This window comes from Carassius auratus, unplaced genomic scaffold (genome assembly GCF_003368295.1).
Source record: "Carassius auratus strain Wakin unplaced genomic scaffold, ASM336829v1 scaf_tig00033296, whole genome shotgun sequence".
In the NCBI taxonomy this organism is placed as follows: Eukaryota; Metazoa; Chordata; class Actinopteri; order Cypriniformes; family Cyprinidae; genus Carassius; species Carassius auratus.
The window spans coordinates 1-16,673 of record NW_020526068.1 but is presented as its reverse complement, the minus strand read 5'-3'; the positions used below and the strand labels follow the sequence as shown (position 1 = coordinate 16,673).

Here is a 16,673-nt window from a genome sequence, read left to right as displayed (position 1 = left end):
AAAAGATAATTTACAAGAGCTGCATCACAATGCATATCAAGAGCATCTCTTATGTTCTGAAGCTGTTCCATAGTTCAATGTGAGGTAGAGATTAATATTGAAGTCATTAAATTCAAGTTCAAATAAACTATCGCTGCGGATGTCTGTCATCCTCCATTCAGTTACAGCCAAAAACTATCTTCAAGAGCGCAACTGAGGTTTACAACTGTTCTAAGAAAATGCTCATTAAACTAACGCACATATTTAATAGACTACATATCAATTTATCTTCCCTTTGTACAAGTGATGTCTGGTTCGTGAATGAATCGATCGATTTAACCGGTTCTTCTTAGTGAACCAGTTAAACCAGTTCACCAAATAGGACTAGGGGTGCTCCGATCACGATCGTCTGATCGTTATGCGCATCTCGTCAGTAAAGCAGGTTCTCTAATCAACGGTAAATTCCACCAGGTGCTTCACATAGAGCAGCTGTTACTACATAGAACCGTTGAACATCTAAAGTGCATTCTAATTTCGAACTTACATCGCAGTCTGTTCATTATCAAAATAAAGTACAGTCAACCAAACATTTAAAAAGTTACAATGATCAGTTTAAATACACCGTATACCGGTCCACTCTGCTGTTATGCCAAGGACGTTTTTGCTCATGTGAAGAGGATGATTTGTTCCGTCTAGTTTACATTAAATATATATATATATATATATATATATATATATATATATATATATATATATATATATATTATAGTTTAACATTCAGATACACTGCGAATATGGAAACATTTGGATATGTGCAGAACGAGAGGTGAGCAATAACCTCCAAATACATCTCGTCAAACCTGCGCTCGCTCGTCCTCGTATGGATCGGATCATTTTTCGGATCAGCAAAAAAAAGGCCAAGACAAATAAACATACGTTTTGTCTTTTTTTTTATTAACATTAAATTATTAAATTAAAATATATGAAATAAACTGGCATAATATCTTCTTTATAACATAATACCCCGACTTCTCATCTCTCAATCTGCTGTGATGAAGTAAGCAGTTATCGTCACATAGCTCTCAATCCCCTGAGCACAACAGGGGATGCTTGGGATAGTTCATCCACAACTTTTTTCTTCTCCTGTTCATAAAGATCTGGCACAATCTTTTCACTTGTTTCCTTCATCATTATATCTGACAGGAAAGCCTAAATGCGCGGGGCGTTTAAGCTCCTCCGCTCCGCATTACCACTGAGTGTGGACTGAACATGCGCACCTTTTTTTTTTTTTTTTTTTCATAATTCAATCCACGGGTCACGTGTGTGCCGAACCGAAGATATTGATCCGAACGGATCACGGATCAATGATGATCCGTTGCACCACTACTATAGTGTCATTTGAAAACACTGCGTTTTAAAATACATGAAAAACGAGCACCATGAAACTAGGGGTGCTCCGATCACGATCGGCCGATCGTTAATGCGCATCTCGTCAGTAAAGCCGGTTTTCTAATCAGCGGTTAATTCCATCAGGTGCGTGATTTCACATAGAGCAGCTGTTACTACACAGAGCCGTTGTTAATAGAGAAGATGGGCCAATAAACGCTGAAAATTAACGTGATTTGCGCATCTTCTCTATTAACAACGGCTCTGTGTAGTAACAGCTGCTCTATGTGAAATCACACACCTGATGGAATTAACTGCTGATTAGAAAACCGGCTTTACTGATGAGATACGCATAACGATCGGCCGATCGTGATCGGAGCACCTCTACATGAAACCATTTAAAGAGGCGCATTCAGAGGTCTCCTTGACGGGAAACGGTCAAAGTAAAATAATCTTAAACGGATGGCGCACTCTCTTCGTTTTATCAAATGATCATAATCACATTTATTCATTTTACAGTCCTGCTACTAGCATTCTATTCAGACTAAAACCCCTTTATCTCGTGTGAGAAAGCTTTTTTTCCAAGTGGCTTTTGCACATAATAATAATAATACTGCTGCAGACGCATTTTGCAGAATTAAGGTTATCACTTGATCGTTAAACGACGATTGATCATGGAAATTATCAAATGTTGACATCCCTAAATACAAATGAGTTGGATGGAAAACTGGTTATTGTCTGCATCAAACCATGCTTCCGGACAAATGTTATTCACCGTTCTGGACAGCTCCAGGACAGCAGTCTCTCGGAGCGCGGTGCTGTCTGTGAGCGGGGCGGAGTAACGGAGCACTCAATCACGCTCCAGGGTTTGTGAGAGCTGCCAACTTCTCCACCCCATTTACAGAGTGAAATTCTCTGACTACCCTTATTTCCCAGGTCTGTTGTTGAATCTTCCAAAAGTTTTGGCTTGGGGTGCTTCACATGCAGTGGCAGCAGCAGCACTTTCCACCGCGCCAATAACACGGGGCTGCCCGCCGACGTGCCTGACTTTAAATCGGTGCTACTAAACACAGATATCGGCCGATGCCAATATATTAAAAAATGACAAACATCGGCCCAATATATCGGCCGACCGATATATCACGCATCAAATCGTTGACTATTCAGGGTCACCCCTAGAAAGAATTAAGCGTCACATGTAGGGTTTCTTGCATGATCAAACGATTAAAGAACATTTGGGAAGTTACACGCATAGCAAACATATCTCAAAAACTGATAAAGAAAGGCAGAAGATAAGAAAACACACAACTCAAAATGACTATGGATATGGTCTAACAGAGAAGATATTTAAAAAGTATGTTGATGATGACAAGCACATTGCAAGTAACTTCCTGCTACTTGCTTAGAAATTCCTGAGATACCAGATTCACTGTCACATGGCCAAGACCTTTAAAAATTCCTTGAAGTTTCCAGTTACTCTGAATTTCTTACCTTGCGTGGCTTGCACAAGGCTCCTTGTGTTTGACAGCCAGAAAATGTTTCTCTTGGTGAACATCTTATCCTTTCCAATATACTTGCTTCTTCCTGATAGGCTGACCTCTTAAATGGGCCTGCATCAAGACAATACGCCTAAGTCCTCTAATCTTGCTGATCAAAATGACATGGTTACAAAAGGTAAGTCCCTTATCTCACATTCAGTACAGCACAACTACTCAACCCAAAAATGAATACTATGAGAGAGGGACCAATATGTCAAGTTTGTTGGATATGGATTGCGATTACTGTGTTTTTTTTTGGTCAAAACCCGAAATAATATCCATATTAAAAATAGATATCTTTTTTTTATGCATATAAATGTGATTTCCCCAAATCACTGCTTGATTTGGGGAATAAGAAAATTAATATTATTGCCATTTAATATCAATCCAAACCCTGCCAATATATGTGAAAAAATAAAATAAACTTGAATATTTCAAAACACTGATATTAAAATCTTACAATATTGACCTAATCATGCTATTGCAGATCACCTTTAAAAAGTCAAACAAAATAAACAGACCATTTATTAACCATTTATAACATTTTTTTCCATTGAAAACAAGCAATGGAAAAAAACCTGGATATACCGGGCTAACAATATGACGCTGATCATTTAAAAAGGAAGATAACAAATATTGGCTGATACTGATATTGTCATCAATATACACAAACATGATGTAGTTACAAACCCACACCAGGAGCAGGGTTCACCTCTTATTGTCTGCTGGAATTAAACTTCATTATGGAAAAATACTGAATATTCTGTGTCAAAGAGCAGAGTATAAGATAGCACAAAGCAAAGTCGAATGCAGTAAGGCATCAACATGTGTGCTAGCAGAGCTCAATCTCACCCTCTCAACAAACACTTGATCAGAGTCAGCTGACTGCAGGACAAAAAGAGAGCTGTAAGAAATGGCCTAAAGGTGCCACAGACTGCGTATTTGCAGGTCACTTTAGGGCAAATCTTTCTTAGATCCTTTGAGAAAACATTGATTTCACAAAAACCTTTGTAAATGATCCAAACACTCTAAAAATGTTTTACATGGTAACGCACATCGCCACTGATCTCCGAACAGAACTTTATTCTGTCAACATAAATTACTCCAACTGTTGGAGGATGATTCAGATTTTATTAGGCATTAACAGAAGTAAAATAAAATGCATATTGCTAAAGCTGGATCACAGGAAAGACAGTAACCAGCACTATCACTATCCAAGCCTGTAATCCTAAAAGCTAAAATCCATGTACAGTAAATCTGTAATCCCTCTCAGTGTCACTCACGGAAAAACAGCTGTCCGGAGCTGGGCTTGCAGTCGAAGAATTTGTGAGACTGTTAAAAGAGCATTCTGAAATTAACCAATCACTGAACTTTATTATAGATAAAAGTGTCTGCTAAATGCATAAATGTTTTATTACAGAAAAGACCAAATTAAGTTGTTTCAGGCCATGTCACATGAAACACCATGAAAACTAGAAAAATGCTTCAGACCAGAATTAGGAGAAAGAAATAGAATTTCTATTAACAAATCTCAACACCTGAATGACAAATGGGTGTCAACATGAAATTTTAAAAAGGATATTCAGAAAGTCCATTATCTGAACAGAAGTCAATTTTACCATCACAACCTTCCATTTCTCAGCTTCTGAGGCACCCAATAGGAATCAAACTCATGCTTTTAGGTTACCCACAATTACAAAAATAAATCAGTGTGTATTCAATTAAAAATTGCTCTGCAAACAATGTAGATCACACACAACTCAATCAAAAGGACTTCCAACATGCAAATGCATATGGATTACAAGTAATGCGATAGTAAATTAAAAAGGAACATTGAATATGATAAATACAACAAATGAATATCAACTTAAGGGAATCATCTCGGAAGGACAAAAAGCAGGATGTTTGCGTGGCTTCCACAACTACAAATTCAATATTTGCAGTGCATCACCATTTTACTTTCGTTTTAAATGAATAAACCTTACAAATTCGCATTGCTTAAACACCACATGCTATCGTGAGCGCTATGTGCAATTTAATATAGAAATCTACAAATAAAACACCAGCAGAAGTCCAGAGCACTGAATAGCACAAGTTAGAAACAAAAAAGAGTTTCATTTCTGTACAATTACGTCACAACACACTCGAAATAATACTCGATACGCGATTATTTCACAATTCATTTCGAGTATGCTGACAGGCGCGCAGCTGTAGTGCAATAGTCGCGTAAAGATCTAAAAATGCATCAACTTTTGCATCGGGATATTTACCAGGGCTCATTTTTAAAACAAATCGCCGTGTTTACAGCGGAATGGTGCGTTTCCTCGCCGGTTCAGCGGGTTAAATGAACGGCATGCTGATGTGAGTGCGGAGAGGGAAGCCGGAGAGAGACGGCGGACGCCATCTTGTTCATGGGCCCCACATTGAAGAATTCATTGATTCCGTTTATTTATTCATGAACGGTGTTCGTTTATCTAAATGCCAGCGAAGAGAAAGGCAAACTCGATCGGTAACGTTAGGGGGATAAAAGAGGGCGCAGTAACACATTTATCCCATAGCCTATATTCCCCCGACCAATCCCTTAATAGTGACCTCAATACTGAGCTACTCGCCCGTTCTTAAAATATTCCAACAGCGATAATAAAAGCCATCAGGCTCCATTCATTTCGCGTATCTGAAGAACCGCAGCGCTTTTGCTGCATTATTTTGATAAATGCTGTCCGGAATCACCGGAGTAAACACATTTAACATGTATTAAACATCCCCAAAAGGGAGGATCGTAGTGGATCATCACTGAGATGTCGGGAGGGAAGGCGGTGTACATTTGTATCTGGCCTTTTAAATAGAGAATTAGGAATAGTTAAGGAAATCCAATTATGTTGTTTAAAGTCTTGTTAAAAAGCAGCAGCGCAAACTTAATGCAATAAAGACTAACACTTACACACCAAGTCGCTTAAATGCACACCGGGATTCATGTGAAGCCATTTGGACTCATAATAAATCTATTTGGACGTAAGTTTAATATATAACGTTACATATAACTCGCACACACTAGAATTGCGGTAGGAGACTTTAATACACAATTGGGTGAAGAAATAAATGACCATAATTTTTATTTACCGACTGCAATTCAATCAATATTCACATCTAGTACAAGGCAATGTCTCAACCAGCATTTGGTTAGCAGAAATCCTCAATTCTGTAACACAGAGGAAGGCCTAACGTTAGCTGGCTCGAAAAGCCGAATATTTTGCCAACAGAAGCTCCTGTAATTAGCCAGTTAGCTTACAGATCAGCCTCTCAACCAAAACTTCATCACCCTTGCTCAACATTCAATACTTTTAAATTAACCCTTAGCACCACACGACCGAGTTCGCACAATCCTTGATCGGTTTAATTTCTGAGGTAACTTAACGCCGTTTTTAGATGCTAGCAAGCGGGCTCGCCCAAAACGGCCTCCAGTGAAATCGGCCGACTCCATTCACGCTTTAATAACGATTTGAGCGATTAAATGCACGAAAAATCCACATTGGAAAAACATACACGTATATAACTGTTTAAAAGAACCGTTGTTGGTCAATTTGCCTGGTATTGTTGTCCATGTAAATCGGTCGGCTAGCCGCTACCTGCGCCTCACCCCACCCCCCTTCATTCTCTATGGTGACCAGCTTTTTATTCAACATATTCTTCCGTTTTAAACGAAACCACCAATTCCACACACTTTGAAATAATCATATAGTGTTCCATACCTGTTCTCAGTCGTAAAAGGCCTTTGTTTATATGGCATTGACCGAAAAATACGATGGTGTAGCTGTCAAATCCACGCATCAACGAACTAGACGAGCTAGCTCGCTAACTAGCAGCGGGAGAAGTACCGAGTCCACTTCCACAGCGACAAAACTCGCTCCAGCGGGCGGGAAATGAGCCTGTTTGAGGGGGGGATCTCAACTGCAATGAAAAACTGCTGTCATAAATGTCCGATTGCAGACGTTGGTCAACGAATTAGTCCGTCGGTGGCCACTTCCCGTTGCCTTCCTTGAAGGAGCACTTCTCTCCAGTTTAGTTCACCTCTCATCCGGCCATCAGACGGAGATGGGCGCGGTGACCCTGCAGTCTGCTTTGGGAAACCCCGCGCGCGCGAGCGAGAACAGCGGCGCTCTTACGCAGGAATGGAATTGACATAAATATTTCCAAGACAATTTAGCAACATCAGTACACACAGCTGCACAGTGGAGGCTATTTACATATACTTTTCACCATTATACAAAAGATATACCATTATAACGTAAACTTGTAAATTACGCTTGCGCAAAGACTTGTAAGAAAGAAGACTGGGGCTAGTTGTCACAATTTTTTTTTTTTACTCCAGACAATATTTGTATGAGTTTATCAAAAATTATAGGCATACAACTTAAATACATGAATATAAAAGGAAATTTAACATTTCCACCGTTATCATAAAAAAAGTATTTTTTTATTATGAATGCAAACAATACAAAGATGACATCAATGATATAAAACTTTGCGTAGAGTTCACAACATGTATTAACAATGTGCCATCTTGAACATACAAAACAAACAATTCAACAATTGCTAAAAGAAAAAAAAAAGATAAAGAAAAAAAGAACACGAGGGTAAGATATCAATTTACATTTCAATTAGAGTATACAAATTAAAGTCATTTCAAATTGAGGTTGTTTTTCTAGTTTTCTTTGTTTTAAAGAGGATGAAATAGTATTAAGATACAATATAAATTCTTAAAAAAAAAAAAAAAAGATATAGAAAATAATTTTCTTGCCAAGAAAATGAATTAAATTTATAACAAAACAAGCTTTGTCGTTATTAGAATCGGAAACAGTGTCCAAAAATAATATTTTTAAAAGTAACAGATATGTCTTGTTGGATATTATTTTTAATAAATGTTTCAATATCTTTCCATAGATGTTAAGTATAGAAACATGTCCAAAATAAATGATAAACAGTTTCTGTGTGCACTTGGCAAAATGAGCATCTTGTCTTAATATTGTTTTTATATGTAATCATAAAATCTTTATTATTTTAAATGATAATTCTTTCACTTTATTGGCGAGAAAATATTTTGTAAAAAAAAGAAGAAAGTTATTTAACAGATGTTGGCCTTTTATGACAGCTTTGCCCAATAGCTATGCATGTTCTTATACACCGGGAGCCTGCCTTTAAAAAGGTTGAAATCTACCTTGATTATATAGTTGACTCTCTGAATGCATTCAACTATGGTTTTGAATGATGTGTTTGAAATCAGCAATTGACATGTGACAACTAGCCCCATTCTCCTGATACAACAACAAATAAAAGAGACAACCAAACTGAAACTAAACTTCTAATAGTGGAGGAAAAGCTGTAATTTGGTTTTGAGACTACTGAAATTATGATTTATCAATGCAATAAAGTGATGTTTCTAATGGTTGTGCCATGGTAGCCTACATTTTAGCACTTGTTAGTGTTAAACATGTTATTAACATGTAGAGTGAGTCATGCAGTACGCTGGTATTCATTTGTTAGTTTGCTGACCATCACTGACCGAGGTATGTGCATTGTATTTCAAGGCACTTCAAAGAATTCCTCAGTATTATGTTCCCAAAACAAATAATAGCAGAGCATTTTAACACCTCTTTTAGTGTTGAAATCAGAAATTTTAAGGAACTTTAAGCAATTATGTGATGCTTTTGAGAAGTATTTTCACCAGCCTTATAGTGACAATGAGAGGGCCTTTGGTAAAATTATCCAGAATGTATTTTAAGTTCACTAGATTTGGGGCCCTCACAGTGACTTGGCATCATGAATATCTACAACATGAAACAAATGTTCTACTTCCCTTTTCAGCTGACATCACAACACTTATTTTTCATCCCTTCCTCTCAAACCACCCGTCATATAGAGATAATTAAATGTCTGATTGATTTCCAATGGATAAAATCAAGTCCCTTCCTTTATTTTCAGTTTCCTGGTGTACTCAGAAATACAGTTATTTTGGTCACAATACGGATGTGAAATGACTGCTAATGACATTGCATTTCAATTTTAATGTGCTCAAATAGTTATCTGACATATATTTAGCAGTTTGCAGCTGAAATTCACCAAATAACATCCTGTGAAATCCTTTTACCTTTATACTGTTCATACCATGTGTCACCATTTTAGACTTAATGTAACATGAATTAAGAGATAAATTAAAATAATTTTATGATTTAAAGAAAATTAAAAGGTCCTAAATAGTCTTCCCTTTCTTTATAAAAACAATTTCTTATTTCTTATTTTGAAGATTATATTAAATCTCAGAAAACCTGTAAAGAACATGTCAAAGTCTATTGTATGCTATAAACATGCTATTATGTGATTTTCATATTTATCACCATGATTATGCTATCAATATTTACTGTATGTTATACTGCTTGATATCCATTATGCTGTATGTTACATTTTTTAAATTAATAATATTTTAGATTATAATTTTATGTATTTTGTCTGAGAAAGACACTTTCAGATCACATGTAGGACTTATCTGTAAATAAAAAAATAAAAAATATTATTATTTTTTTTTTTACAAAATAATAATTTTTAAATAAATGCATTTGATATATTCTTTTCATCTTATGTTTCTTAAAAGAAATAACCGAAAAACAGGTTGATTACTAAAAGTCGTGCTTCTGGCATAGAATTTTTATTTTTATATTGGCTTTGGTAAATAAACAACAAAAATGATGGATGTCTGAAATCCATAATTTTTTTCAAATGTTAACTTTTCTCTAAAATTGCTACATATATAACATAATTTGCAATGAACAATGTAAAACAAAAGCATTTCACTAGAGAAATGGAAGGGATATGAAATCACAAATGAAGTAAAAAAAAAATCACATATGCTACACCGAGTGTTGCTTACATTTATTATCCTGTAACTAAGGATTATATTTACTCTGTATTTCCTCCTCTTAGCATGTTAGGCAGTTAATTTCAGAGCAGTTTGGCCTGTGTTTCACAAGCAGACAGATAAGAGGATTAGAGTGGATCAGCACTAAGGCATTGTCACCGCTAGGAGGCAGCGTTGGCCAGAAACATATTTTAATAGCATATGGACGACGCCATCTGTAGGTTGTGTGTACATGATTTTAATAATTGTTACAAAACATTAAGCAACTGATGTGCTTTAGTCTTGAGCCCATTTCTAGAATTACACCATTCATAATCCATCCATCTTTTGGATTAATTTTAGTCAAGAATTAATTTAAAAAAAGGATTAGTTGTCCCACATAAAGCAGCTAGCACTTAGTATCAACACATATGTTGGATAAAAGGCACTTTAATAATACTGATGTTTAAAAGTAATAATAAAATGTTATTTTGACAGGTAAAGGCACCTTCAAAAGTAGAAGTTTCCAGGGTTTGATGGCTCTGTACCATGAAAGAGGCTAAAAACTCAGGATGCAGAATGCAGGGCTTTTTTTTTTTTTTTTTGGATTAAAAAAAGCCCTTAGTATTACTAATAATTACTACTAATAATTAATTAAATAAATATATTGCCTAATTTAATTTTAGTAGGCCTACAATGAACAAGCAAAAAAAAAAAAAAAAAACATATATAAATTATTTAATTAAATACATTTGGTATTATAAATATTTTACAGTATTTATACAGTTTTGATCAGTACTAGGCTTATTAACATAATACAATTTTCATAATCATTTTTGTATTATTTATTAAAATAATAAAATTTTCATGTCAATTACATCATTATATATATTCTGTTAAAATAATATATAACATATATAATATATAACAATAATAATAAACAATTATGCACACTGCAACATGACCCCGGCATGTTCCTAACACATTAATATTAATATAATTAATCAATACAGTAAATAATCAAAAATGCTTTTCCTAGATGTTGAGATACTAACCATAACACATCTCACCTTTGTCCACATAATGTACCTGTGAGGCAGCAAAGGGTTAAAATCCCTGAACTCTCTTCCCTGGACACAGTCACAGCATCTGGTGTGTCCAACCATTAAATCCTGTCCTTATCTCTGCCAAGACAGACGGACAGCCAGACGAGCCAATCACATTCAGCTGCCCAACAGTCATCCAATAGCAGTTCAGGAAAGGAGGAGGGACATTACTGGATCACACAGCTTGGGTTTGTAGCATCCTTGTAGCTCTTCTCATTTTGCTTTTGCATAAAATGCTATGAAAGAAACCAGAAATCAGCTGAGAAGCAAGAATCGAGATGTGACTTTGTATAGAGGGAGAACATGTGGTGAAAGTAGGGACCCGGAGGGGGAAAAACCTTTCAATTTACAGCCTCTCAGCTGCTCTGTTCTAGCTGAGGAACAAAGGAGGAGGGTGAAAGGAGAAGTTCCCTCTTAAGGTTTTCCATAGGCTGCCTGGAAAACCTTGGAAGGACATCAGCCGCGGTCACATTTCTTCATGAATTGGTCAGTATCTCTCATATCAGCAGCCAGAGACAAACAGTTCCTCATCAGACTTCAGAACATATACACTTATTAAATGCAGTTCATGCAGGAAAACAGATTTATTACTGATAAGGCACAGTAACAGGCATGTTATTTTGGTGTCTATGATGGCATGTCTATCTTTATCTTGTAAAGGCCTGTGATTGGTCGAAGAGGCAGGCTTAAGAGAGCCCGAGCATTCTGATTGGTCGAAGGACTAACATGTTCTTCATTAAGCGTGCAGACTGTTTGTGAAAACACACAGTAAAGAGACAAGACCGACCGTTCCCACTAAGTGATTATGTATAAGAATCTAATTAACTCCCCTCAAATACACAGATTACAGGGAATGGCTGCAGATATCTGTGTTTGAATGCCCTTTGACAGGGACAAAGATGAGTAAGGAAGACAAGGATCTGTAGGAGTTTTGACTGTTGCTGTTGACTGTTTCAGTGCATGTAAACAAACAAAATCACATTTACAGTACTGCTCTTGCAATGGAAGCCTACAGAGCAATTCACTGCACCAGGATCGATTTAAAACAAACGCTTTGAAAGTACAGCCAAAAGACTTAAACATTAAATGTGTTAGCAAAAAATGAAATCATGAGAATTGCTTGCCTGTGCAGAGCTAAGACCCCAGTGTTATACACTGTAATGACAATGAAAAGGGGAAAAATTGTACAGTACGTGCAAGGATACTATCCGAAAAAAGGCAGTGTTTGCAAAGAGCAAACGTAATCCAGGAATTGATGCATAATAGATTTTCTTTTTTTTTACAACTAAAATAACACACATTTTGCACAGAAGAAAATTTTCAAAGTGCTTAACTTTATTAAACAAAATTGCTAAAAACTTGAGATTAACATTTAAACAGAAAATATAGAATAAAAGCTCATTCAAAATATTCATAAATACTGTATAAATAATACTTAAATTACATTGGTTTTAGCTGGTTGCTGTGGTATTTATGGGTATTTGCTGATGGTTAAATTAAAGAGTCCAAGACTGATATTCTGGTCTCATCTAAAATCTGCAAGTGGGTGAGTATATCAGAAAACAGAGTCAGCGTGTCAGCATGTCAGCCGCAGGTGGCCTGTTGTTAGAAAGTGAGAGAGAAAGAGAGAGAAACAGCGAGGGAAAGCAAGAGCACATCTGTGTTCATCTCTTACGAAACGTATCTCTTTCAGTTTCTGGGTACTTGCTTTACTAGGTACAGTATCAAACTGGTGCTGTCTCTCTTTCTCTCTCTCTGTGCCACTCTTGTACCCACATCCTGCCAAGACACCCACTTCTGCCCGGCTGCTGCAGCGAGGGAGAAAACTACATAACGGCAACACAAATACACACACACACACACACACACACACACACACACACACACACACACACACGCACACACACTTTCAGGAGAACTATGGGTGAATCTCATGTAAATATGTCCAATTTAAACTTCGCTTAAAAAAAAACAGTAAAAAGATATTATAAATATAAAATGTATTAGGACCATTTAAATGACAATTCTGCCATTATTTACCTGCCTTAATGTATTTCCAACCTGTATGACTTTCCTTTATCTGCACTCATTTTTCTCAAGTCACATTAGTATAAAATCTGCTAAATTATAAGGCAGTAACAAATACCATTATAAATCCAGTCACTTATTTCATTTCTTTTTACATTACAGTAGGAAGAATTCGATTTTTTTTTTTTTTTGCATGATGATGTTTAGTTGTTATCAAAGTAATATCAAAATGTTATTAAAAAGAAGTTTGACATACATACATCTTTCCATATTGTACAAAAACAGTACCGTTCTAAGTTTGAGAAATATTATTATGCATTATTGTTTTTGAAAGAAGTCTCACCAAGGCTGCATTTAGTGGTTTAAAAAAAACAGTAAAAGCAGTAATATTGTGAAATATTATTACAATTTAAAATAACTCTTTTCTATCTGAATATTATAAAATATTTTAAAAAGTAATTTATTCCTGTGATTGAAGCTGTATTTTCAGCATCATTACTCTGGTCTTCAGTGTCCATGTTGAAAACAATTGCACTGGATTCATTTGAAATAGAAATCTTTTGAAACATTAAGTCTTGACTGTCACTTTTTGATCAATTTGATGCATCCTTGTTAAATAAAAGTATTTGTTTATTTTATAAAACATCTTGCTGACCTCAAAATGTTGAATGGTGGTGTATTCGCAGAATAAAGGTTGCACTGACTATACAGAGCAACACAACAAACTTTTTAACCGTACATGTATGTCAATTTTATATTTCAAAAACAAGTGTCATTCATGCCTTCAAAAAGCTGTGCATCTTTGTTTTAAAAGTTTTGTAAATTGCTGTTGATCATTTATCAAAATGGGTCATGTCTGGATGGAGGAATTTTATATTTATTACTATTTTATAATCTCAATAAAAGTATCAAATTTGTACATATGACAAAATCACAGAGTTTTCATCACAAGATCATACAGTATCTTAGTGTGAGGAACAGACCGAAGTAAAATTTTCAGCAAATAGCTAAATAATCATTTGGCTTCAAAATAATTACATACTTTGATTTAAATAAAGTCATAAGGATTTGGAATGATATGAAAGTGCTAAGAATTTTCGTGTTTTTTTTTTAAAAATGCCCCTTTAACTGCACGAGCAGTTCTTTGTGAATGGAGACAGGCTGCGGTTTAGGAGATTTCTACATTCTCACTCACATCCACCTAGATCTCAAGAGCAGATTCTCCTATTCTCTATTTTAAGCGTTGAACCTCGTTCCTGCCTCCAGCCCCCACATCCACAAACGAACATACACACGGATTCTAACGGTTGTGATGTGGAAGGAAGCTTGAGGTTTGCCAACAGTATCTTAAAAGCTCACACATCCATTTGGTGTCCACAGGGTTTGTACTCGTGTACACACACACACACACACACACACACATTCAGCCAAGATCATGCAATCAGACAGCTTTTCTCACTGATAGAGCTGCTGCTTTCAAAACATGAATGTATCTAAAATTCCTTTTCCCTCATTTTTGAGTTTCTAATTGATTGGGTGCTTTCAAAGACCGAAGATTCCAGAATGTTTCTTAATTAAATCTCAGATGTTCATAAAGAAATATGAAACCTTTTAGCACTTTCTTATAAGAGTAAGTATATGTGTCTTAACATCCTTTGACCAAAGCACATTATTTGCAGAGTTTTTGAGGTCAATGAGATTTTTCTGAACAAATTGATCAAAAGTGACAGTAAGAAATAATGCTGTTCTCTTGAACATTCTATGCTTTAGAGAATACTGATTAAAAGTATCATGGTTTACACAAAAGTATGAAGCTGCACTACAGTTTTCAACATTATAATAAATGTTTCTAGAACTTCAAATCAGAAATATTAGAATGATTTCTGAATGATTATTCAAAAATATTGAAGACTGGAGTAATGATGCTGAAAATTCAGCTTCACATCACTGGAATAAATAACATTTTAAAATATATTCAAATAAAAAAACTGTTATTTTAAATTGTAATAATATTTCACAATATTACTGTTTATGGTATTTCACATAAATGCACCCTTGGTGAGCAGAAAAAACTGTCTTTATTTCCACGTTATTATATTATTTATAACAAAAATATTATAGTATGTGTAAAATATTATCTAGAAAATATATGTTTCAATTAGGTTATACGGTTTCTTTACCATCAAAATATACTTCGATACATGCACCTGAAAATAAATAAATCTATATCTGTCAACAGAATAAAATGAAATGATTCATCCTCTTGTTTTCAACCAGTCTTCAGAAAGAATGGAAACTTATCAATGTTGAAAATAAAACAAATATGAGTTTAAAAATGAAATCCAACTGTCATTATATTGACCTACTTTTATTACCATTTATAGTTTTTGAAAACAAAGCCAAATTGTATCTAACATTAAATCTTCATTCACAGGATTCTTCCAGGAGTTTAGGATCATCATGAGCATCATGGCCGAGGTCTGCTGGAGGAATCAATCACAGTAGGGTTGTCTTCAAAACACACCTGGCTCGCCTCCAGCAAGAACCATGTATCTGACCTCCACCCAAACCCTGACCCCGTTCCCGCCCCCACTCTCTCCCTCACCACCTTCACTCCTCTTCTCACAGCTTCAGCAGAGCCCAGAGCTGAGCCAGAACACATAACGTCCAGGACCACCTTCAGCTCCGTCACATCGTCCACCAACGAGACCAGCCTGAACTCCACACAGCTGCCCATGGCTTCAGTGGAAGGCGCCGGGATGGGGATGGTGCTCGTGCCCTTTGGTATCATCACAGTCATTGGGCTGGCTGTTGTCGTGGTACACCCCAAAATGCTCAACACAAGCATGTCAGATCAAATTGATCAAAAGCACCTGTGAAGACTCTTATAAAAAGATTTAGAACAAATGTATTTATTTGGAACTCAGTACAGAATCCTAAAAGAAATTGTGTCACAGTTTCCACAAAATACTAAGCAGCACAACTGTTTTCAACACTGATAATAATAAATGTTTTTGAGCAGCAGATCAGCATTAGAACGATTTCTGAGGGACCATGCGACACTGAAGATTAATGCTGAAAATTAATGCACATGACATTTTAAAGTATATTCAAATAGAAAACTTATTTGAAATTAAAATAATATTTTACAATATTACGGTTTTCACTGTATTTTTCAGCAGAACTTTTTATGCAATTTTATTGATACAATCAATATTGTTTTAAAGTTTAATACAAGTATCTATATTTAAAATGACACTTTCTCTTTTCTGACAAATTATTGAGTCATGTAGTTGAAATAGACTTAAAGTCATGTATATTTTGAGTTACATAGATGATAACAGACATTTATTTGACTAGAATACTAACCTTTTCCACATGTAGTGCTTCAGACTTGATTATCATTGAGTGTTCGTGCTTATAGTTGTTTAGTTAGATACCCTGGAATTTCTTGCCAATTTAATTGATTAAAAACGTAATTCATGAAATGTATATAATTCATGCATTTTTCTTCTCCAGTTTATATACATCAAGAAAAAAGAAAAGGTGAGCAATTGCACATTCATGTATCACTTCACTACAAAAACTCAAGGTTCTTCAGTGATATTTAATTCAAGACTGAAATCCTTTTTGGGTCTAAGTGGAAGCCTCTGATGTTTCCCACATAGAAGAGTGTCAGTAATGATGCGGTGATGCTTTTCTTCTACAGGCTGGGAAACTGAGACACCAGCTGATGCCCATGTATAA

At 35.6% G+C, this 16,673-nt stretch overlaps 1 protein-coding gene across 1 annotated transcript; it reads left to right on the top strand.

The window, feature by feature from the left end:
* Nucleotides 1-15,505: 15,505 nt before the first annotated feature.
* Nucleotides 15,506-16,472, top strand: LOC113081170 (uncharacterized protein C3orf18 homolog; the record flags this gene model as incomplete). The annotated part of the gene is made up of 2 exons (XM_026253224.1): nucleotides 15,506-15,745; nucleotides 16,446-16,472. Coding segments are annotated over 2 exons (267 nt in total), but the record flags the coding sequence as incomplete, so codon positions are not given.
* Between the last annotated feature and the right edge of the window lie 201 nt (nucleotides 16,473-16,673).